The sequence below is a fragment of the Urocitellus parryii genome, chromosome 6 (assembly GCF_045843805.1).
Source record: "Urocitellus parryii isolate mUroPar1 chromosome 6, mUroPar1.hap1, whole genome shotgun sequence".
Classification (NCBI taxonomy): Eukaryota; Metazoa; Chordata; class Mammalia; order Rodentia; family Sciuridae; genus Urocitellus; species Urocitellus parryii.
The window spans coordinates 198,545,400-198,569,377 of NC_135536.1; the positions used below are offsets into that span (position 1 = coordinate 198,545,400).

The 23,978-nt window shown below is 61.5% G+C and overlaps 1 protein-coding gene across 7 annotated transcripts in view; it reads right to left on the reverse strand.

Annotated features, from left to right (window-relative positions):
- Nucleotides 1–886: 886 nt before the first annotated feature.
- Kcnq2 (potassium voltage-gated channel subfamily Q member 2) overlaps nucleotides 887–23,978 on the reverse strand; it is a 46,663-nt gene continuing 23,571 nt past the window's right edge. Inside the window, exons 8-17 of one of the 7 annotated variants that reach the window (XM_077799676.1) lie at nucleotides 23,566–23,660; nucleotides 22,502–22,531; nucleotides 19,783–19,851; nucleotides 16,613–16,642; nucleotides 8,218–8,441; nucleotides 7,566–7,674; nucleotides 7,103–7,234; nucleotides 5,337–5,444; nucleotides 2,318–2,441; nucleotides 887–1,760 (exon numbers count right to left, since the gene is read on the reverse strand). In XM_077799676.1, the coding sequence (XP_077655802.1) occupies nucleotides 1,047–1,760; nucleotides 2,318–2,441; nucleotides 5,337–5,444; nucleotides 7,103–7,234; nucleotides 7,566–7,674; nucleotides 8,218–8,441; nucleotides 16,613–16,642; nucleotides 19,783–19,851; nucleotides 22,502–22,531; nucleotides 23,566–23,660 (1,635 nt within the window). In that variant the 3' untranslated portion in view covers nucleotides 887–1,046. Of the gene's footprint in view, nucleotides 1,761–2,317; nucleotides 2,442–5,336; nucleotides 5,445–7,102; nucleotides 7,235–7,565; nucleotides 7,675–8,217; nucleotides 8,442–12,030; nucleotides 12,085–16,612; nucleotides 16,643–19,782; nucleotides 19,852–22,501; nucleotides 22,532–23,565; nucleotides 23,661–23,978 lie in introns of all 7 variants that reach the window. The other 6 variants (XM_077799677.1, XM_077799680.1, XM_077799679.1 and 3 more) reach the window with 6 other exon arrangements.

Genomic DNA, 23,978 nt, shown 5'->3' on the forward strand with positions numbered 1-23,978 from the left:
CATAGCCAGGCACCCACCAGTGGAGAGTATGACCGGGGTGGCCAGCTGTAGTGGGAAGAACACACAGCAGCCCTCTGCAGTGGGTGAGCCAGCTGACCAAAGGGCTCTCCTGCCCAGCGATGGCCCCAGCCAGCCCTGCCTTGGTCTGCGGGAGCACAGGTGCGGGACCAGCAGGGTGAATCCTGGCTAAGGACAGTGTGGGTTGCTCAAAGGGCTAGCCACAGCCTGGTGACCAGCACCCAGCCAGGGCAGTGAGGAGAAAGGACACATCATCATGGGGACTCACCCAGAACTCCTGTGGCTGGGAAGCCGTGGCTCCTGTGGGCTTGGGAGACCCCGGGTCAGGGCAGATGGAACTTTGAAATTCCCTATCTGGGGAGGCTGCAGGGTGGGCCTTTCAGGAGGGTCCAGAGTGACTGTGGGCTTGGTTTTTGTCCCCAAGGCCTCACTCCTTTCTCAGCTCCAGGCAAGGGGTCCTGAACTCCAACCGGCTCCCTTGGCAAGACCCACGGAGCTGGCAGGGGTCGGGGATGCTGGCCGGCAGCTCTCCAGCCAGGCACCCAGGGGTGGGGGTCCTGCCCAGCTCTTCACACACAGAGGAACCTGGGGACAAGTGGTCAGGTGCCAGGACAGGCCATGCCCAGTGGCCTGTCACACCCTCCTGAACTGAAGGCCTCTCTAGGCACCCCCCAGAACTCAAGGCCACACTGTCAGGGGGAAGTCTGCCCCAGCCACACCCTCCTGGGCCCTGCTGCCGGCCCACACCCCCATAGCCATGCCCCCTTGGTCACTTAGCCCCCCCTCACTAGCCGGGCCAGGTCTGTCCCTGCTGAGCAGCTTGTTGCTGCAGGGTGCTCCTTCAGCCCCTGGTTGGAAAAGAACTTTTGCAAAATGTCACTGCACCAGCCAAGGAGCCCTGCTGCCTGCACCGGCAAGTGGGCCTGACACCCCACAGGTGCCCCACAGCGCACGTCACTCCAGAAGAGACCCGCAGAGCTCACGCCCCCAAAAGGGACAGGCAGAGCGCGTGGGCGGGTCCTGCGCCCTCACTTCCTGGGCCCGGCCCAGCCCACCTCGCCAAAGGGGCCCTCCCCCGTGGCAGAGCGCGGCGGAGGTCCGCAGGGCGTGCAGAGGTCCGAGTCTGTGTCGGACTCGCCCTCGGCGATGTAGGGCCTGACCTTGGCGCAGGGCGCCGCAGCCGCGTAACCGCCACTGAGGGCGTCCAGGTTCTCCCTGGACTGGGAGATGCTGAAACCACTGAAAGAACGTTCCAGCTCCTCGTGGTCCACGGACGGGATGGAGATGGACGTGTCGCTGTCCCGCAGGGCGGCCTCGTGGGGCCTGCAGACCGCAGCGTCCTCCAGCCTCAGGAACTCGGTGCTGGCCCGATTGCCCCCGCTGTAGGCGGACAGCGACCGCTCGTGGGCAGGCGGCGGCGGGATGCGCACCAGCGAGCTGTGGTCCCCCACGGGGGAGGTGCCATGGCGCTGGTGGCTCTGCTGCTGCCACGAGGTGGACGGCGGGCATGGGGCGGGGGGCGCGCAGAAGTTCCTCTGGCCAGTGGAGCTGCCGGAGCGGACGACTTTGACGATGCAGCCCTGCTTCTCCACGTGCTCCCGGCTGTCCTCGGGGCTGTGGTATGGCGGCGCTGGCTCCGGCTCTTTCGCCCCGAAATAGGCCTCGGTCTCTGTGGGCGGGATGCCCATGCGCTGCGTGTAGATGCTCACCAGGAAGTCCAGCTTCTTCTCCATGGACAAGACCTGCAAGAGGGTGCTGCCGCTGGACCAGGCTTCCGGGACCAGGGCGGCTCCGGGACATGGAGGGAGAGCGGGAGGGGCGAGGGGGGCCGGAGCTGCCCCTCCTTCAACCCGGACTCAGCAGCTGCCTCCGACCCCACCAGTCAGTTTGAGGCCCAGCAGACCCAAGGGCCTGGTGTGATGGTTTCTGATGAACCACCCCCAGGAAGAGGGCTGTGGGGGTAGGGTCGCAAGGCCAGAGGCGAGGAAAGGCAGAGAGGTGTGACTTCTGACAAGTTCTACAGCAGATTAATCCCTTCCCCCCACGGGACCCTCAAATGCAAATCCTGCCTCCCAGCTACCCCACCCAGGACATGGAGGGAAGAACATAAACTCTGGGTACTTCTGACTTAAGTGCTGACTCCAGAAATACCCTCCACCAGGACACGGTGGATTTGAAGAGCAGAGCCCCCTCCTGGCCAACAGGGAGGCTCCGACAGCAGGGGCCACACCCGCTCCTCCCCTCCCGCCCCAGCCAGCAAGGGTCCCCTACAGCAGAGGCCTGGTCCAGCCCCTCCCACCTGCTTCTCCACCTTGCCCAGGCGTCCCATCATGCTGGGGTCCTCTGGCAGCTCCGCCTCGGAAGGGCCCTTGGTGCGGTCCTTGTCCGTGATCGCCGGGCCACGCCCCACGATCTGGTCCACTCTACCGGGAACAGAGACCCGGCCCCCAAGCATGAGTTCAGGAGGATGTGGCTTGGCCCCTGCCCCTTCCACCCAGGTCAGCCCACAGCCCCCAGATCTGGGCTCCAGGCCCAACCCAGAGCTGACCAGGGGGCAGTAGGTGCCAGGACAGACGGACACTGGTGCCTCACGTTCCTGCCTGCCTTCTGACACCGTCAGGGTCCTGTTCCTATCCATTCCATTCCAGTGGGGTCTGGCACATTAAGAGGAGTAAAGTAAAGGAGCTTCCCCTGGGGCCAGTCCACCCCAGCTCCTCTGCAGCAGAGTCCCCGTCCTCCCTCGGGCCCCCATCCCACCTGCCCACCCAGCTCCCTCTCCTCCCTGGCCTGTGGCTTTTTGGCCTCCCAGCACACTGAGGCCCAGAAGTCAGGGAAGCTGGTGGGCATCCAGCCAGAGGTTGGGAGCATGGCGTGATGTGCCCTTGCTCCAGAAGCCACAGCCATCCCACCCCTGAGCTTTACTCCTACATAATGTGCCACGGAGGCCCTTGACCCCAACAGGGTCTGACAGGGACAGTTAGATGTCTGCAGCAGGGACAACAAAAGCAGGAGGCGGTGAGGGCTGCAGCTCCATGCACCAGGACAAGGATAAAGGGAAGAGAGCCACACAACCAGAGGAGGGCTGGGACAAGCCGCCACCAACCAGTGTGTGTATGTGTGAGAATGGGTGTGCTCATGCACGTGAGTGCATTGTACATGTGTGCACATTCATGGGTGTGCATGGGTATGAGTGCATTGTACACGTGCTCATACATCTATGTGCTCATGACCATGTGTCTGGGCATGTGTTCACAAGCATGTGTGTAGAGGCTATCCATGTGGGTGTGTATGCATGTGAACGTATCATACATGTGTCCACATGTGTGTGAGTGGGTGTGCACATGGACATGTATGCAAGTGAGAGTGCGTTGCGTGTGTGTTCATATGCAGGATGCGGAATTCAGCCGAGCTGGTTTTGAATGAGGCCCTAGGTCACTGATGCCATAAGAAGGGAAGGAGGCTCCTTCACCCTTGGAGACCAGCTCCTGTTGAACAGATCCACAGTGAGTCCTGCAGGGCTGGCAGGGGCTGGGGAGTAGGTGTGGGCCGAGAACTGCAGCTGTGGGACACCCACTCAGAAACCAAGATGCTATGCTGGCTGAGCCTACAAACCCCACTGGGCTAACGGCAGCTCAGGACAGGGTGACTGAGCAGGACCAACCCAGGCCAAGGCTACCAGCCCACCTAGCTCTGGACAGCAGCCTGTGCACAAAGAACGCCCAGCTGCTTTCTGCAGGCAGGAATGCCCTGCCTGCCTCTCTGGAGCCGGGCATATTCCTTCTGTCACATGAAACAGAACAGGGCCAGACTTGCGGCAGCCAGATGCAGCCTCCTCATGCTCCACGGGCTTCATGCTAGACTCATGCACGAGGGGAGGGGGCCTCTGGCTCCAAGCAGACGCCATGGCAATGGAGGGGGCGGGCCCTGGTGTTCCCGTGTCACATAGTCCAGGCACAGATGCACAGCACTTTCACCCCGGCCACATGACGGGCTGCCTGCCTGGTGGGTCCCAACAGGAGCCTCAGCCCAGGGCTCAGCCTAGAACTGCTGCAGCGGCATCTGGGAAAGGGTCTTCCAAGGACCCTGAACCACCTTGCCTCCTCCTCCTCTTGGGCTCAGCTGCGCGGAGTTGGACTCAGCCCCACATGCTCAATGCCCCTGGGGTGAACCTGAAGGTCCCTGGCTGCAATGGTCTGAGAGGTCTGAGGGCCAGCAGGGCCTTCCTGGCTCACTGGTTGGACTCCCAGGCACCATCTCCTGCAGCAATGCCCCAGGGACAAGGCTTAAGTCTTAGAGAGCAGCCAAGCAGTGGACTCAGCAGGTACTGTCAGGGACCACCCCGAGTCAGGATGCAGCAGACACCACCTTGCCTGCTCCCTGGGTCTCACTCTCTCATGATCAGAGCTGCTGGGCTGAGAAGAAGCCCAGCACAATGAACCTCAGCCTCCTGGGCAGCCACCCTGGCCAAGGGGGTAGACAGACGCTGTGCCTGTCAGTTCTGTCCAGATGCCCTGTTTGTCCTCTTGGCCTGCCCCAGGGGCTTCTCTCTCGCTGGCCTGTCTGACTTGTTGGAGTCAGAGGAAGCCAGAGGCCATGGAGGTCTCCCTGGACCCCTGAAGAGCCTGAGTGTGCCATCTGGCTGTTCCCTGACCTCCATTCTGCCTGTCAGATGGGGGGGGGCAGTCCTGCCGTCTTCCTTATCACTATTAATGACCATGACCACAACTTGAAGTAACTCCAGAGCTCACTTGGAGCACCCGCCGTGGTGCCTGGCAGAGGCTCCCTCGTTTTCTCCTCCTAACTGTGAGAGGCAGGCACCAGAGTCTGCTGCTGTGCCTGGGAAGCAGCCTCAGCTGCTCAGAGCACACAGCCCCAGGGTCAGCCAGGTGTGTCCGGGGTCGGCCCAGTCACAGGCAGGTCTGGGGGGCTTGACTCAGTGCCCAGGGAGACCAGGGAGGGCCTCAGCCTGGAGGGCAGGTCTGCAGCCAGGCAAGGAAGCACCTGTGTGGCCACTGATGTCCTCTGCTTCTGCCCAGGAGTCCCCCAGCCCCAGGTGGACCTCACAAGGACACCCACAGAGAGGAGCCCTGGCTGCCCCAAGAGGACTGCAGGGCACTGGGTAGTCCTGACTCCCTTCACTGCCCCTGGGGGCCCTGGTGAGAGAGCCTTCCCCTGTGCAGGGCACTTGCAGGAACAGAAAGCCTGGACGTGCCCTCTGTCCTGAGGAAAGGACAGTCTGCGGTGCCGCCGTCATGTGGCCTGGAGCGAAGGCACTGGCCGTTCACAAGACAGGTTGGGAAGAGATGAGGCGTCCTAACCTAGGTGAGTACTGGGGTGACTCTCTCGGAGGGGCCGTGGGTCCTTTGGTGGGGTACTTCTTGTGCCGGGGAGTTGAAGGGGGTGGGGGGCCCACAATCATATCTATCCTGGCAGCGTAAACAAGAAAAGAGACACCAGCAAAACGCATCGTCACGCAGCTCAAGAGGGGTCACTGGAAGCTCAGCAATGGGACAGCCCCACTCAGACCACAGCGGTTTTCCTAGGAACCTGTGTGCCCAGCAGAAAGGGGCTGGCCGCACGCATGGCCCTTGGGCATGCTGAACAGGGCTCGCTCCAGGAGCTGGTCTGTGGGCAGCCCAGCCTCACCAGGGAGCTCAGGTAGGTATGGAAATGGGTGCATGTGCTGGGAGTCAAATCCCAGAGAAGGTGCAAGGCTGCACAGCATGAATGGGGCATCACTGACGAGGGCCGTCCGGCTTCCCCAAGCCGACTGGTCTGTTTTTCAGACAGACAGGGAAGCAGAGGGGGAAAGATGGATGGAAGGACCTGCTGAGCAGGCAGCTGACCAGGCAGTTGACCAGCATGGGCAGGAGAGGCACAGAGTCCCAGCTGTTAGTTAGTCTGCTCTGGGAAGGCCAGGAGAGGCCCAGCCTAAGCCCAGCAGAGGAGGAGATGCCTCCCTGAACCCCATCTTGGGAGTAGCTTAAGGCCTGAGAGGCCCCACTGTCACCTGAAGCAGGAGAGGCCAAACCTCCCCATCAGAGCTGCCATGGCCTCCCGGCTGCCCTTCACTGTCCAGACCCTCTCCATGTGAGCTGGACCCCATTGCACCTCCAGGCTGGAAGCAGCCACAGCCTCTGTTGGAAGCCTTGGATGGGGAGGACCCCACCAGTAGAGTCTGGGACCTCCTTCAGGAGAAACTCCTGCAGCATGTGGCTCCCTACAGGTGCCACCACATGTGTGGCCACACAGGTGTGCATGTACTGGCTGTGAGCACCCTGGGGGGGTGTAGGCTAGAGCACAGGCCAGAATGTGGACCTGTGTGCCCATGTGCAGAGACCTGTGCATGTGTGTGCTCAGGCCCCCATTCATGCTGTGATACATGGAATTCCAGGAATTAGCTAGCCTCTTCTCCACACGGACACCAGTGGGTGCCCAGCTACCACCAAGCCTAGATGCACTCAGGAAGTGGGGCAACTCCTTTACAATGGGTGGACAATCACGTTCTGAAGAAGAGGGGTGGCAGTGTGTGCTGCCTGGCAGAGTCATCTCTCCGAGGGAAACTCCATTCCCAACGCGTGCACATGTGTACACACGTGTATGCACCAATTCATCCGTGTGCATACACGGCACAGCACACAGGCACACGTGCACACACCCGCACATCACACACACATGCATGGGCACACACATGCACACACACATGCACCTACACATACACGTGTGCACCCTCATCCAGAGACCCTCACATGTGCACATTCACACACACATGCATGTGCACAGATATGCATGTGAGTGTGCATGTGCACGTGCGCACACACACACACACACACACACACACACAAAACTTGCCCACCACAGTGCAGGGAAGTCGGGGGAGAGAGGGGAGACAGAAAAATATTAGAGACAGACTGCGAAGACAGGGCAGAAAGCTGGCAGACGCCGGCGGTGGGAGGCCCACCTTAGCACTGCTCCTGCCCTGCACCCTCCCAGGCTGGCCCCCAGGAGCCCTCTAGCCAGCCCTGGGCTTTGGCCCAGAAGGCCCTCGAAGGTCCTGGGCTGGGAGGCAGGTGGGGGCTCTTGCCTGGACTGCAGGCTTTTGATGCGGGACAGCATATCCAGGTGTCCAGCGGAGTACTGCTCGATGACATCCATCACGTCGTAGGGCCGCAGACTCTCCTTGAACTTCCGCTTGGACACCAGGAATCGCATGACACTGCAATGGCCAGGCAGAGCCATGAGCTCTGAGCCAGAGAACACGCTGGCCCCAGTGTCCACCAGCCTGTCACCCTCCCGGCACCTCTGCAACTGTGGGTGCTGGAGGGCCCCTCACCAGCCACTTCAGTGCCCGGCATCACAGACAACCTTCGTCTACCTGGACCTGCCAGCCGAGCAGCTCCCGACCTCCTTGCCTCAGCCCCCACTGCACCTAGGCCGTGTCTTCAACACCCACTTTGTGAACTCAGTGGCCAGGGCCCAGCACCGAAGGGGAGGCCCAGCAGAGGGGCTTTGCATGGGCACCAAGGGGGGTCATGCAGGTCCCTCACCACACGGCTCGGATGCTGACTTTGAGGCCAGGGGTCAAGTCCTCGGTCACGAACTCACAGGTACAGCTCTTGTTGTCCTCCACTGCGTCCTCCCCAGGGAGACTTGCTTCTAGGTGGAAGGATGTGCAGATGTGAGTGGTCATGGCCACCAGGCCCCTCACACTGCAGACCTGCCCATCACGCCTCTCTGCAGCCCTTCCTCTCCCACAGGTGTGAGGGCTTAAGAGGGCCTCCCTGGTACAGAGGCAGTTGACCACAGTGGCCCTTCCACATGCAGCACGTTGCCTAGCCACTAGGGGAACACGGCTCTGACAGGAGACAACATGGCTGCACCTGGGAACCTCGCTCAGGGGAGCAGCCGCCACCGTGGGTCAGGAGCTGCACGATCCCACAGGAGAGAAACCAAACAGGCAGTGGTGGCCAGGGCTGGGGAGTGGAAGGGAACTGCAGGAGGGCATGGGGCCCTTTGCAGGGGTGATGGTGGCGAACCCCAGGGTTTGAAATGCCACTGAGCAGTGTGGTTAAAACAGCTCCTTTTACGTGAACTTCCCCTGGGGTGGGGTAGGAACCTCCCTGCGGCAGAGCTGCTTCGCTGCCCTACGGCCGGCCGTGCTCAAGGCACTCCTAGCAGGCTCCCAGCCTGCAGACCCACCTTCCGAGTTCTGCCGGGACGCAGCGCCCCTGATGCGGAAAGCCTGGCGTGCCCTGCTGCGATCGCCGAAGCTCCAGCTCTTGGGCACCTTGCTTGGACTGTCCTCAAGGCTCTGGTCAGCGCTAGGTGACCGTCGGACCGTCTGGGCCTGGGGAGACCCTTTCCCCTTGGCGGCCACGCCTCGGGGGCTGGAGAAGACACGGTCTTTCAAACTGACCTTCTGGCTGCTCCCATGAGAACCGACAGACAGACAGACACAGAAAAACAGCAAGAGAAGTCACTCCGGAAAGAACACGGGCCATGTGTGCTCGCGACCAGTGCTGTCCCACAAGACCAGAGAAGACTCAGGTCCAAAGAACATACCACACCGTGGGGAAGCCAGGGCGCGCAGGGAGGGGCCGCACAGGTATGGCCAGAGCGCCGTGCCAGGGAGAGGGGAGGTGTCCCCCCGGCTCACATCACTCAGCAACCACCGCCAAGTGCCAGAGCCTTCTGCACACTGTCCTGCCATCCCCTCAAGGTGACACCCAGAGAGTGGCCAGGTGCCCAGGGAGGGGCTCGTCCCTGGGACCTTCAGTCTGCACCAGCCCTGCCTGCAGCTTTCCCACAGGCCCCCCCAACACTCCCAGGAGCAGCCCTCCCTCTCCATACAGCTTGCTGGGGCCAGGGGCCAGGCTCCTGCAGATGCTTGTCCAGTCACCAGCCTTCCTGATGGACCCTGGCACACCTGGCCTCCTCTAAGTGCCTGCCCTATCTTCCCCAGCTCACACCTGGACAACTACACATCTGCTCTGGGAAGACAGCTGGGACCAGGTGCCCCAGCTGGCCTTGGTATTCCCAGGCCTGCTCCCCCAAGCCCCAGCCCCAGGGCGGGCAGAGGCAGCTGCAAGGATATGAGGAAGTGGCCACTCCCAGAAAGTCCTTCCAGTCAGGCTGCTGTCTCCAGACTTGAAGGTCTTTGGGCCTCCCTAGACTTTGCACTTCTTGGTAACCATGGACACATGGCAGACACCCGTGTTCACGGGCTCCCACGTCCCCCAGGCAGCAGGAGACATGGATGTCCATGATAGGGCTGCTCCAGGCAGACATGGCCTCCAGTCTTCCTTCTGGGAACCATCGGGCCCTGGTTCCAGGACAGGCCCTCTCTCCTTCTGCTGTGACTCCGCATCGCCCCAGAGGAGAGCAGGTCCTGGTGAATAGGACCTGCTCGTGCCAGCCATGGGGAGCCACAGGTTCCCAGGATGGCTTACAGCAGGGCCCTTGCTGAGCACAGCAATCAAGGAGGCCTGATGAAATTCAGAGGCCTCCAAGAGGAAGCCCCAATGCCCAGTGTCACTTGCTAGTGTCTCTGACTCCACCCCCACCACAGCAGCCCCAGCTGCTACACATGGCCAGAGAGACACATGAAGCAGGCAGCAGAGGTAACCACCTTGGAGGAAAGACAGTCCCAGAGCCCAGTCCACCCAGCAGGGACACCGCAGATAGAGCCCATGTCCCCTCCCCAACCCACCCCTGGACAGCAGACAACCTCAGAGAACACCTGTGCCTGCTCAAGAGTCTCTAAGTAAGAGGCAGAGAAAGAAATCCCTGGGCCTGTGCCCTAGACAGAGAGCCCACTAAGGGCAGAGGGCCGGGTGGTCTTGAGGCATCCTGTGTCCGGTATCAGGAACCACTGGCATCTGGGTGCTCAGACACTGGCCCTGAGTCTGCCTCTGCTTCCACTGAGACCAACACAGAAGGGTAGGGCCCAGGACCCAGATGACCTTCTGGTCTCCAGCCCAAGAGAGACCCCCACTGGTCCAGGGAGAGCCAGATGCTGGAGCCATTTATAAATGACCACCCCAGGCTGAGGGACCACAGGAGCACCAAAGCCCATTGGGCACCCAGACTTGTCCTCAGGAGGATTCTGGCTTCTGGAATGTTCTTCTGCCTCCTATGGGCTCGTCCTCCACATTCAACAAACCACTTCAAGCTCAGGAAAACAAGCCCTCCAGGCCCCCTCTGGGCAGGCTCCAGGGCACGTGGGAAGCCAAGGTCTCCCTTCCCCTCCTCCCACTCCAGCCTCAGCAGTGATGGGAGGGGAAGGAACTGGCCCTTCCTCTTCAGTCACCAGTGAAGCGCGGTGCCCCACACCCTCCTGGGTTCCTGGGTCAGGAATGTGTCAAGGGTGCGCATCAGATTCCTGCTTCCTCCGCGACGCAAGGCACAGATCCCTCCGCCACCCAGACCACGCCTTGCCCAGAGAGGGGCTGCGCGGAGCTGCGGGAAGCACGGCTGGGGGGCACTGCTGCAGGCCTCTCTAGGCAAGAACCCCAGCGCGACCTCCTTCCCACAGTCTCTTCCTCCCCGCCAAGTCAGAGGCAGCAGGCTCTCCAGACCCACGAAGGCAGAGCTCAGCTCTCAGCCTTGCTTCCACCTGAGGCCTGTGGGCGAGGTGCTGGAGGAAGGGACAGTGGGTTTGACACTTGGGGGACACTTGGTCCCCACCCAGCTTCCCTCAACTTGGGCAGGAGGGTAGCCAAGAATCTTGAGACTCTGCCTCCCCTCCCAAGCCAGGACAAAGGAAGAGCTCCCCCCACCTGCCCTGCCAGACTGCCCACGGCCAGGGTCCCCTCGTGTGTCAGGCTTGGTGCTTTGGCATTTACAGGGCAGGAAGAACCTGGGACAGAGAACAAGGCCAGCCTGTCCCTGCCTGTCACCCTCTTCTCGGTGAGATTCAAGTGGGAACCAGTGGCAAGACGGCCCTTGTCTGGTCAGCACACAGGGGTCCAGCTCAGCAATGCAGTTAGCGGGCATCCACAGAGAACTACCCAGCCTGCATCTGGACAGAAGATGCCCAGGGAGGGCAGGTGGCATTCTGTGAGAACACACACAGCAGGGCAGAGCTTGGCGGGGCTCCTGCTGCCCACACTTCCAAACCCTCTTGGTTCCCAAGCAGCCTGACTTCAGCCCCTGCCCCAAGGGTCCACCTGTGGCCAGAAGCGCTCTGGACACAGACACTCTGGGCAAGCAGGAGAGCTTCAGCCAGGGCGGAGCAGGCCGCCTCCCTCAGCAGCCCTTCCTGGGCTGCTGCAGCCTCCCCCACAAGCGCCCACCTCCAGAACACACAGGCAGCAGAGGGGCCCTGTGGGGCAGGGTGGGGCGACCCTGCAGCCTCTCCCGGTGGAGAAGGATCTGGAGCATGCACGGATGCAGATGCACAAGCATGCTGCCCGGCACCGACCGACCTCATGCACAGGACAAGGTGCGCTCCCATCGGTGGGCACCTCACAGCTGCCTGCTGGTAGCTGGGCTGCACCAGCCAGGAAGGGGACGGGTAGGAGAGGAAGACCAGGGGCAAGGGGCCCCCAGAGCAAGCAGGACAGATGCCTTCACACACCCAACAGCAGACAGGGACAGGAAAGGTGTGGTCAAGGTGCAGGGAGGGGCCTTTCACCGTCCTGTTTCCAGCCTGCCCTAACCCAGACCTGTAAGTCAGAAGGGGGAGCCAGGGCCTCTGTCTCTGGGGTGGGGTGTCACACAGTAGCTGCCTCCCCCAGCAGGGCGCTAAGGATGGGCCTCAGTGCCTAGTAGAGGTGCTAGACTGACCAGCCAGAGGAAACTCGCCCAGGGCAGGAACTGTTTCCAAGGCAACAGCCCTCGGGCAGGGCGGGGTCAGTAAGGCGGAAGGAGGCGCCTGCGCTCGCTCCGGGTCTGTGGCCCCAGGGAGCGGGCAGAATTGGGCAGGCGCCGGCCCGCTGGTCCCAACCTCTAATAAGCAGGGAGGGCAGGAGCGTGCAGCGGGGCACCAGTCCGTGCAGCATCGCGCGGTACCTAGAGTGTCCGGGGCAGCATCCACACAGGCACCCTCTGCACGGTCTGCCTTTACTGGAAATGAGGAGAGCAGAGTTAGTCCCGGGGTCGGCAGCAGGACCCAGCGAGCAGGTACCCTGAGGCGCCCCGAGCACCCTGGGGGCGGTTCTGGGCTCGCAGACCCCCGGCTGCAGGGGGAGTTTGCGTCTGAGCAAGGAGAGCGAAAGGGATTTGCTGGCGAAAGTCTCCCGCAGCCTGGAAAAGAGAATAGTCCCCTATTTTTGGAGAAAAATAATTCGTGGGTTTTTTTTTTCCTCCAAAAATACCTTTTCCTTCCAAAGCCAGAGTTTGAGCTCATGTCTTAAGAGATGTATTATTTTTTGCTATATTCATGCCAATAAAAAATAATACACGTGCTAAGATTTTGCAAAGAGCTGGTTCTGGATGGACACGATCCTGGAAGTGACCCCAGTGAAACATGCAGTCTAGGGAGGAAAAACGTGAGGTTCCCACAGGCCAGTCTGTCGCCCAGTTGGAAGTGGCCTCAGTTTACCCAGGAGTCAGTGGCTGCCCCTATCTGGAGGGAAGACAAGGAAAAGGGGACTCAGGGACACCTAGATTTAAAAGGACTTTCTTCACCGAGTCAGTTCATCTGGGACCTCACAAGGCGCCTCTGTGCTGAGGCCCTTTGCAGGCAGAGCTCTTCCAGCCTGCGGAGGGTCCTCAGTTCAACTTTCCCAACAACCTCCCCCGTGCCCTTGGATTGATTTCTACCAACAAACGTTCAGGTGTTTAAATAAAAACGGAAAGTAGCCATGATTACAGAAATCCTTCCCTTTCTTCCAGGCCACTGCTTCCCCTTCACATCCAGGTCCCTCTGAGACAGCACCTTGGCACCTGGGGACCCCAGTGTTAACGACGGCCTCAAGTCAGAAGCGCACATGCCCCAGGGGGAAATCGCCCGGCTTGTTCCCCTTTGCACATTTATTTAACACTGATGGTGGCCCTCTGTGTTGCCCACACACAACTCTCTCCACTTAGGCATGAAGGATGCAATTCACTAACTCGTAGGTGATTGGCTGGGAGCCTGCTCAAAGGGCACCTGCTGCCCAGACAGGCCAGGAGCCCCGGACCGTCTCCCAGCAAGACTCTGAGCAGGAGGGGCTTCTACCCAAGCCCTCACATGGGTTAGCTTCTAAGTAGAGAGGTGGCTGAGGCTCCCCAGTCACCCTGAGGATGGAGGGCCATGGCTGGACTCCATGTGCTGGCCACCTGCTATAGGAGGATTGTCAGCAGAGCACCCAGTCATCTGGCCCCAGGTGGTACCCACAGTACCCCACCACTCTCAGAAACCCTGCCAGCCTTCATTCCCAGTTGCACCCAGGCCTGCCAAGCAAGCAAAGCCCTGAACCCTCTGCCCACTGTGGTCTTCAGGCCATAACACAAGGCTGCTGCCCAGGATCCTCAGGAGGCCTTTCCCACCCCATGGGGAAGGACGGCGAAGGAGGTTCCTGGTTCCCAGCACCCTTGTAAGTCCCCAGTTCTGAGTCCTTGGGCACTTGGCTCACAATGCACCTCCAGGCCCTGAGGCCCAGTGCTGGGGAGTGGAGAGTATGCTCAGCAGCTGCACACTCTGATGTTGTGGCCACTGGACACTGGGGACTCAGGAATTGTGCCCAGTGTCTTACACACAAGTCCTGTATAGACAGCAGGGTCTGAGGTCCCCTCCTCAGGGCCTCAGCTGTCCTGAGTAATAGCCCTGCTCAGTGGGGTGCTGAGGGTCCCGACTCAGGCCAGAATGATGCTGTGCACTCCCCTGGGCCTGAGGATGGCACTGGCCCTTCCCTGCCCCCATCACTCAAGTGGGGCTTTGCCCATCAGACCTCCAGTCCATAGGCAGGAGCAGCAAGCAAGACCACGGGAGTTCTGGGGCACCCTGGGGGCAGAGATGCCCACAGACACCGGCCAGGACCAGACAGGACAGACAGACACCACACACAGATGCCTCCACCTGGGAAGAAGGGGAGGCCCCCATGGCGAGGGGCAATGCTAGGGGACAGGGCTCCACAGGCATGGGGGCAGGAGGCAGTAAGGAAGGGGACAGGGCCACAGAGAATGGGGCAGAGCCGCACAGGCCAGAGCCCCCGCCTACCCTGGCTCCCGACCCCCACCCCCAACAACCAGCCTAGTCTCGTGGGTCTCCTCGGGAGCCGAGGACCCCAAGAGATCAGGGGTGTGCCACCATCGCCAGGCTAAGCACCCTGGGCTACCTGGACCAGGACTGGAGAGCGTGGCTGATGCGGCCCAGGTCCTGGCAGGCAGGAGCAGAGGGGCACGGACTCCCACGGCAGGGCTGAGCCTGGGGCAGCAGAGAGGTTGGGAGCCAAGCTCCCTGAGCATCTTGTGGGACAGACACCCCTGCTTGTTACCCAAGTAACAGGCTTCCTGAACACCTACTGTGGCCGCTAGAGGGGACTGTGGCTGCCCCAGGCAGGGGGACGGACACCACCCACCATGACCTGTCCAGCAGGAGGGCGTCCCAGGGAAGGGTGCCCTCATCCCCACAGCGCCCAGGGGCCTTCCTGGTGCCTCCACCCCAGGGAGCCAGGTGCAGCGGCTGAGACCCTGGGAGCGCTTCCCGACAGAGGAGCCCCAAGTCGACTGCCCCAGCGGAGCACTTACCAGGGGCGTCCCAGGAGGGCTGTTCGCAGGCGCTGCCCTCGGGGAAGGGCGTGGGGAGGCACAGGCAGGCAGGGACCACCGACAGGCGGGGAGACAGAGGAGTGGCGGGACAGGGAGCAGGGAGCCACGGAACATACCAGAGAGCCAGGGGCTCCGTGGGTCCTCACCTGGAGTCCTGCTTTCAGGGCCAGCACCTCATCCCAAAAGACAGAGCAGACGAGAAAGGGGCCCAGAAGGGCAGTGACAGTGATTAAAAGCACTTGGGGACAGCAAGATTTTCCAGATGGGGCGGGAGAGGGAGAGAAAGAGAGACAGGCTGAGACGGGGAGAGCCCAAGCCACGGCAACAAGCGGGAGGTGGGGTGCCCAGGAGGCCCCAGGCCAGTCGCTCCCCGCCAGGGTCAGCCTCAGCCTCCATGGCTGCGCAGGGCTCCCCCTCCAGCCAATGCCCAGCCCCAGGGCAGTGGAGGGCAGTGTGGGAGAGGCCAGCCACAGCCACAGTGAGAACGGTGCCCTCTGGACGGCAGCCCAACGTGAACGGGGTGCCCCTTCCTGTTTCACCCCCTTCTCGTCCCTGTTCTGTCGACAGCGCCAGCCACAGACCAGCCAGCACCGCCGGGGGCCGACCCTCCTCCCCTCTGGCTCCAAGGGCAGCTTTCTCGGCCTCTTTGGGGGCTGTTAGGGTTGTTGTCAGCGGATATCAGGCAACAGTGTTGCCCGTGTTTCCAGTTCAGGGCACCACTGATTCCTCCCTCTTGTGGGGCTTAGAGGGTAAAGGGTCAGCTCCTTTTCCAGGGGACAGAGGGGAGGGGTTTGGCCCAGTCCTGCCTTTCCCCCACCAGAGCAGCTCCTGGACATCCGGCCAGCTGGATCACCCTGTGGTCCAGCAGGGCATGAGGGGGCCAGGCAGGTATCCATCCTAGTCACGGGGGCTGGGTGTCGGGTTTATTCTACCATGTGTGGACAGGACACTGAGTGGGGATGGGACACTGGGTGGGGATAGGGCACTGGTGTGGAAGGGCCACTGGGTGGGATGAGGCACTGGGTGGGGACACACTCCAGCTCAGAGGAGCTCAGGAACGGGTGGACAGGGCACTGGGTGGGGATACAACTCGGCTCAGAGGAGCTGGGGACGTCACAGGGAGGCATGGTGGCTCCCGTGGTGTTCTGTGAAGTACTAGGAAACAGCAGCCAGCTCTGGCCTCTCTCTACCTCTGCAGCACTGGCCCCATGAGCCCTAACTTCCTGGCCAAATAGCCCCATAGTGGCCAGCAGAAGTCCAAAGGGAGGGAGCCAGGCTGAGCACCTGGATGCCCCTTGGCTACCTTGACCTCAGCAAAGAAAACCCAGTGAGGTCAGGGTCTCCAGCGAGGAGGTGTGAGATGGGGAGAGAGCAGCCCAGCCCAGCCTCTGCAGGACAGGAGGAACGGACTCCCACTTGCTCCAGACTGTCCACGGAGAAAGGTCCTCCGCAAGGCTGGACTTGAAGGCCCTCCACCAGCTTCTGGCCTGGCTTCTCTTCCATGCCTGGTCTAGAGTGGCAGGAGGGGCCACCCACTCTGAGTTTTCACCTGGGGCTCAGCTCAGACCAGCTGCAAATCTGGGCTGAGTGCTTGGAGGGAATAATCTATTAGAAAACCCTGCCTCAGGGTCCCCAGGAGGACTGGTAGGCTGGAGGCCCACCAGAGAAGCCCTTCAGGCCCACAGTGCTGCAGAGTACATCTGAAATCCCGGGAGAGGGCTGTGAACAAGGGGTGACTCAGGGTGGGCCAGGACACGCAGTCACGTGGTCGCACACAAAAGCACACACAGGGTCCGCCCAGCAGCCCTTGCCCCAGGACACGCGGTGCACACAGAGGGAGCAAGGCCAGACGGTGCGCGCAGCAGACACGCCAGGCAGCTGGAGGCAGGAAGGCACTGACCTTGGAGAGGGCTCAGGCTGGGGCTCCTTCCTTCAAACAGAGAACAAGAGAGTTAGCAGTTGCCCCCTCGGACTGGCCCCCACAGAGCACCTGTGCCCAGAGTGGGGACCTGCACCCACCCAAGGGCCTCCCCCATGGCCCAGGCCCCATCCTCCCACAGGTTGGAGGCACAGAGATGCTGCCCTCCTGAGAGTACCTGCCCTGCGAGAGAGCAGTGCCTGGGGACCAGGGGAGGGTCAGAGGGAGCAGGGACCCCAAGGGGCCCGCCACCTTCCCACCCAGAGTGCACTTCCATTGGGCATTCACAGATCTCCAAAAGAGAATGTTTGCGGAAGAAAGCTGCTAATGCCATTTTTCTTTCATGTAGTTTTCTAGCGGTGGGTTGAACTGGCCAGAGATGTGGCCAGTTGACCCCAGGTCCTGCTCCCAAGGCCCTCTTGCTCATGGTGGTTCAATTTGGGGTGGATGTGTCTGCTGGTAATGTTAGTTGTAAACAGAACATTAGACCAGTGGCTCTGGTGTCCCCCCACTGAGCTCAGAGGCTCCGGGGTGACCCCTCAGAGCACTCAGGCCAGTCTCCTGCAGTATTGGGGCTCCTCTGTGAACAGCTGGTGCAGATGCCACAACCTGGGCCTAGCGAGCAGCTGCAAAGGAAGAGGGTGTGGCCAGGCTCCTGCCTGGCCAGGGGTCCTCAAGGAGGAGCCCAGAGCACCTTGGTGGGCCTTGGTACCCCAGGAACAACATGCCTCACAGGAGGCCCAGTCCTGGGCACGCTAAAGCTCAGGTACCTGGAGCAGGCTGAGGGTGCTGGGCTCCACAGGCAGGCCCCAGCCTCCAGCCAGGAGCTCAAGTCACCCCTGCACTTCCTGAGGATACTGCAACAAATTGCCCCAAACCTGACCTTAAACAATAGACATTTCCTCTCTTGGTCCTGGAGGCCACAGACCCAAGGCCAAGGTGCCAGGGGCAGGGCACCTTCCCTGTGTGCAGGCGAGAAGCCTTGCTGCCTCTTTCAGCTCCGGGCCCTTTGTCCCTCGGCTCCTGGCTTATCTCTCCGTCCCTGCCTCTGGCTCCCCCAGAGCTCTCTTCTGTGCCCTGTGTCTCCCGTCTTTCTGAAGGATAGCTATGCTTGAGCTGAGGCTCACTGGACAACCTCACCTCAGGGCCCTTAACTGATGACCTCCACAAAAACCCTCCTCCAGGAGGAGTCACATCACAGGCTCTGGCCAGGATCCTACTGGGGGTGCTCCCAGAAGTCCCCATCCACCTAGGTCCTCAGTGCACTCACCCCATCCCCACCCTGAGGTCTCTGCTCAGTGCAGTGCCAACTCCCCATCTAAAATGTCATCTAAATGCCACTAGCATAGGAAGTCCCAAGTCTCAACTAAAACCACGTAAGCCACGTAGGCAAGGCTCCTGTGAGCCATCTGATGGCCGAATGAGGCTCCTGCTTAAAAGCTACAGTGGAGAGACAGCATGAGCAGACATCTCGGTTCCAGAAGGAGAAGTAACAGAGGTCCCTGCACCCAAGGTGAAAGTGTGACTGGTAATGTCCGGGCTTCGAGCTCTGAACCACCATCGGCTCCCCCAGCTCTGGGAGGTCCCTGTTCTGAAGGGCAGCTGGGGTTTGCAGCTGGGCAACTGCAGCAGCCGCACTCCTGCTGGACGATCCAACAGCTGGCAGCCTTTGTTCCTTTCATGGGTGCTGGCAGTGCTCCTCTGGCTCCTCTCAGGGCTCCTTCCTGGCTTCCTGTGGGTCCACGAGCCACACGCCCACTCTCCTTACAGGTTGTCCAGCCTCACCTGCGGGCTTTGCTCTGGGAAAGCTTGCCCAGAGTGCCTCCTGATTTATGAGGCTTGCTCCCTGGATAGCTGGGAACTCCCAAATCTTCAGGTTCTGGCTTCTCTTAGCAGCACCCCCTGGACGTCTCTTCTCCAGCCTCACTGTTGTTAGTACAGAGCAGCCAGGCGGCACTTCCACATTTGGCTAGGAACCCTCTTTGGCCAAGTCCCCAAGTTCATCACTGATTCTGCTTCCACAGAAAAGAAGACCCAGCCACGCCTCTGCCACCCTGCAGTGAGAACCAGCTTTCCTTGGTTTGCAGGAACTCATCCTTTGCTCCCTTCCTTCTGAGCAGCACCAGAAGCACTGCAGGCAGTCAGAATTCTGGCAACATCCATTTGTATGTAACAACATACAAGTAATTGCTCAATGACACAAAGTTTCTCCTACGTTGCTCACCAGAACCACCTTCAGCACAGCTTCCACCCACCACCTTCAGGGAGCAGGGCCTGCTCTACTGCACCTAGGACCTCTTCCCCGTCACCTACACGCTCTGCTGGACCTCAGAGCCCCCTGCCCCTCACCTGTCCCCTGCTCTGGTGCACAGCAGAGCCCCGCCCCCCCAGGTTTGTGGAGCTGCCATAACAGAATGCACAATGGTGGCTGAATATTGGAAGCCACCCTCTCATGCCTGCGAGGTTAGAAGCCAGACACTGAGGTTGGCAGCTGTACTCTCCAAGGAAGGCTCTACGGGGGTCCCTGCTGCCTCTCCAGCTCCGGTGGCTCTGGGTATTCTTGTCTTATGGCAGCATCACCTCAGCCTCTGCCCACGTCTGCCCCTCTCTGTGTCCTCAAATATCCCCCTTGTGATCAGGACATGCCACTGGAGTCTGGGCCCCCTTGGCCAACCCAGGTGTGATGCAGATGCTAAGGATCGTATTTACAGGACCAAAAGCATGAACCCACCTCTGCACAGCAGAGGCTGCCACAAGACACACCACCACCCCACTGCCCTGCTGAGGACAGACGGCGCTGGCCTGCACACAGGCCCTCAGCACATCAGTGATGTGCCAGAGCACTGCAAGAAGTGAGCAGTAGAACTTGTGATTAAAGGTGCCTCCACCTGGGTGCCGAGCACAGCCATGAACAGAGTCATGCACGCTCCACACTTCACCCTGTATCCCTCCCATTATGCCCACCCATCTTCTCTGGGACAGGAGCTGAGTAGGTCAGCAGAAGCAGAAAGCACCAATATCACAAGACCCATGGCCAAGCACATCCCAGGAGGCTTCCTGCCACTCGCCAGGGCAGCTGGGACCCTCAGGAGGCCTAAGCTGCCCGTCCTGCCCCACAGCTCCAGCCCCTGCCTGGGAGACCTGCAGCTGACCTGAAGGTGAGTCCCGATTTGCTTTTGAGGTTCCTCAGCAGCTCCAGCTGGTTGAGAGGTGGGATGAGTCTGAGCAGGAGAGGAGATGGGAGTGAGTTTCCTGTCCACACTGGCCTCCAGGAAGGCTCAACCCTGCACCCCAAACAGGTGCAAATGCCAGAGATGTGGGGTGTGGCCAGATCTCCAAGGGCTCTGTGTCTCCACCTCTCTAGGCCCCAGTACTACCTTCACTCTGTAGCTGTCCCTGGGGCCTCGTGACCTGGAGATGGGCAGTGCCCAACATGAACAGCAGAGGGGAAGGTGCCAGGCTGTCTGTGAGAGTCCAGCACTGCAGCGTGGAGGGGTCAAGAGAACAGGCCCAGGTGAGGGTCCTCCTCCTCGCCCTCCCGCCAGGGGCAGCCGGCTGCACGTCTGCACCCCAGCACATTCAGGCCCTCAAGTCCTGCCGCAGAGCCACGTTCCCTGTGGAAGCTGGGGCAGGGCAGGAGCCAAGGCCACTGCAGGGCTTTCCTGGTCAGAGAAGCTCATCTCTAGGTCTGAAGATGAGTGGCCTGGACAGCCAGGGGACAAGCCCTGGGAACTTTTGCAAGTGACCCGGTTCTGCTCCCCTCTCCCCAGATCTGGCCACACACCGCCCAACAGCCTCGCGCCAGCCCTACATCCAGCCACTCCTGAGCCCCGGAACAACCAGGGACAGGTCCTGCAGACTGACCGGGGAAAATGCACTCAGGCCTGGGAGGCGAGGCTCCTCCCCGCATCTGGGTGACCCTCTCCCTCTGCACCCACCTCAGCTGCCTGGCTCTTGGCCTCCGACACCCCTCACTCCTGGCCTGACTCAGCTCCACCCTGATCTTGACACCCTCACTCAGCCCCCAGCTCCGTGGAGCCCCGACAAAGCTCCGAGACCCTGGCCCCGAACCCTCACCCCCTTCTCACCTCTGTCCTCCTGGTCCTCAGTGGCAGAGCAGGACTAACCTCCCTGCCCAGCCCTCACCCAGTCTGACACCCACCTGGCCTCAGTGTCTGCTGGGGACACCCTTCCAGAACCTCCTGGTTGCTCTGCCAACCCCCACCCAGACCCTCCCACCACTGCCACCTGCTCTGCCCAGCCCCACCCGAGTGTGTCCTCCAGATGGGCCCACATCCTTGCCTCTCTCACTAAGTGACTCCCCTGGCCCCAAAGCCAAAGGACAATGGATCCTACTGGCCCAACCAGTCACCCCCTCATTTCACATCTGCCCGGCTCCTCCACGCAGAGATCCTCCCCCGCTCAACCTTCAACAGACACTGCCATCCCTACAACCCCTCGGCTCCTGGCCCGGCTGCCCCTGTACCCCCAGCAGAGCCAGGCCCTGGAGGGGTGGTCCTGCGAGCTCTCCCCCTGCCTGCCCCCCCCCGCAGGCTACCAATGTCCAGTGGCTCTGCCCAAAGCTGGGGCCACCAACCAGGTGAGGCGGCAGGGTGCAGAGTCTGTCCACAGGGACCCAGCTGCCTCCCCACCCCTCCCTGACTACCCCGCTGATGCCTGGAGCAGGGAGCCGGGGACCACTGTGCCCTGGGCCCCCACCCATGCAGGCTTAGATAAGAGAGGAGACACCACCTTGGAGCCAGAGGTGTCTTGCCTGGGACACCAGGGGCAGGGCACCAGGTAGGCAGGTAGAGCCAGGCAGAGCCCAGGGCGCTGGGAGCAGTCATGAAGGATGAGGGCACTGCGTGCTGGGGAGGGGTGGGGGCGCCCCGGAGAGCACATGGGCTGGCCAAGGGCCTCCAGCCTTCGGGGACACCCCGTCCAGCCAGGGCTCTGCAGACACTGGTGCATTTTACTTCTGGGTGCAGTCCTGGCTAGACAAGGGCCGAGGGAGACAGGACACCGTCGCTCCAGGGAGCAAGGAGCCCAGGGGTCCAGGAAGAGGACACTGGGGGTGATGCCCCTGAGGCCTGACCCACCTCTGCCCAGCACAGCAGCCCCACTCTTTAAGCTTGACCTCCTCACCCAACCCCACGCCTGGGCAGGCCTCTGTCCACAGAGGGGATCTGGGCCCACTGACCAGGCCCCTGCTGGCCTCTGGAGAGGGGCTGGACAGGGACGTGGTTTCATCCACCCAGGCCCACACACTTGTCAGGGGAGGGCCCTTGCACTGGCACCGTATGTGAGGAGGAGCTTCCTGTGGTCACTCCACAGCACCCCACAGGGGCCAAGACTCAGCCAGGGTCATCCGGTGTGGGCACACCGATCCAGTAGGGAGGCTCCCAGGCCTTGGACTCCACCCTGCAACTGAGAGGCTCCGGGAGGCGGGGAGAGCCCAGAGGCAGGCTGCCAGGGCAGGTGTCCTGGTGTGCGTGGCCTCCCCTGCCTAGGGTTCTGTCTGGGATACGCTCCTGGCCCTGACACAGTCCCCAAGCCACACGGTGGCCCCACATCCACAACTCTGTTCACAAGCAGGGCCGTGGGGTGCAGGTGGGGGCAGGGACGGGGGACCACAGCTATGAGACAAGGCACAAAGCAGAACAAGAAGGAAAGATGGCCAGGGACACAGGGGCCAGCAACAGGAAGCAGCTCCAAGGGGGCAGGGCGAGGGGTGAGGGGTGGGCTGGGCTCCAGGCAGGGAGGGCCACAGGGAGCAAGACCTGAGGGTGTCTGCGTGAGGACCCCGCCCGGGGCTGGCCCGGCAGACTGGAGGGAGGCGTCACACACACAGCTCCGCCATGCAGTTCCTACCTGGAGGCCCCGTAGGTTTGAGTTTGTGAGCTTTCAAGTTTCCACACACACAGGGGAAAGGAACCGAAACGTGGGAGAGAACGGGGTAAGAAAAAGAAAACGAAAACAAAAAAATAGTCGGGGAAGAGGGGGACAACAGAACAGAGAGAATTAGCACCAGGCCCAGCCCTGCCACTGCCCGGCCCGGGCACGGCGCACGGTCGCTGCATGCGTGCGGTCCAGGGCGCAGGCTCCCGGGCTCAGCTCCAGAGGCACCAGCGGGTGGATGTGAGGGCAGGGCCAGGCCACCCATGGCAGCCGGGCCCTCAGGTGAGCCCCGCCCCAGATCCCCACCAGGCTCTCTGCACCCACCCCGGTGGGCAGGGGGGCAGAAACACCCCGGAGCAGGTGAGAAAGCTGGAAGGACCCCATCCTGCCGGATGGCCCTCGGGGCAGAGGGACTTAGCCAGCAGCACCCAGAGGCACAGACGCTCTACGCTCCCAGAACCTCTCACCCAGACCTCAACCCAGCAAGAGCCCAGCACAGACAGATCCTACCCTGACAGCTGACCAGCAGGCCAAGGGGCCCATCTGCCTCCTTCCCAGGCCTGGGTGTCCTGTGCTCTGTCCTGTTGGGGGCACCTGGGACCCCTGGAGAGTGTGGTCTCCTAACCCAAGTGCCCTCCTGTGGTCTGGGGGTCTCTCCCCTCCCTCACACAGGACCCCTGCTCCTTGCTGGGGGTCACCATCACCCTCCAGATCTTGCAGCTGGGGCCTACCGCCCATGGAAGACTCTGCACCCAGCACTGTGGTCAACACTCAGCTGGTGGTACTGGGGACACATAGTAGAGGACAGAAAGCAAAGGGGCGGGTGAGGTGCAAAACAAAAGCCGAGACACGGAAACAAGGAACCAAATAAATGCTTTGAAATAAACCACACACGGTTCTTTTTTGAAAAATGCATACATTTTAAAGAAAAAGAGAAATAAAAATCCGTCAAAACAATGAGCAACAGAAAACGGGGCTTAAGAACAGACAGAAATCAAAACCACGCCTGGCACGCGGGGCGGGGCTGGCACGGGTACCTGTACATGGGCACGGTGACGGTGCGCTCGTAGTACTGCCAGGTGGAGTGCAGGTCCGTGCGGGACAGGTTGGTGGCGTAGAACCTCCAAGCCGACTGCGGGGGCAAGGCCAGCTCAGCGGCTCCGCTCTGGCCAGGCCGCCCGCCCCACCCGCCTCCGGCCACCCTCCTAGACAGGGGGACGGTGCGGGCCCAGGCTGTCCTGCCCTCCTGAGCCGATGGGCGTGACCTGCAGTGTCTCACGGCCCACCCCAGCAATCACAGGCCACCACAGGGACCAGGAAGGCGCACTGAGCGCTAGGCTGTGGGCCTGTCCTCCAGGCTGACCTCTGCCTAGCGGTGTGCTCCCTGCACCTCCTCCTATGGTGGCACCCAGTGTGACCTGCTGGTCCCCGCAGCTGCTTCACCTTCCGG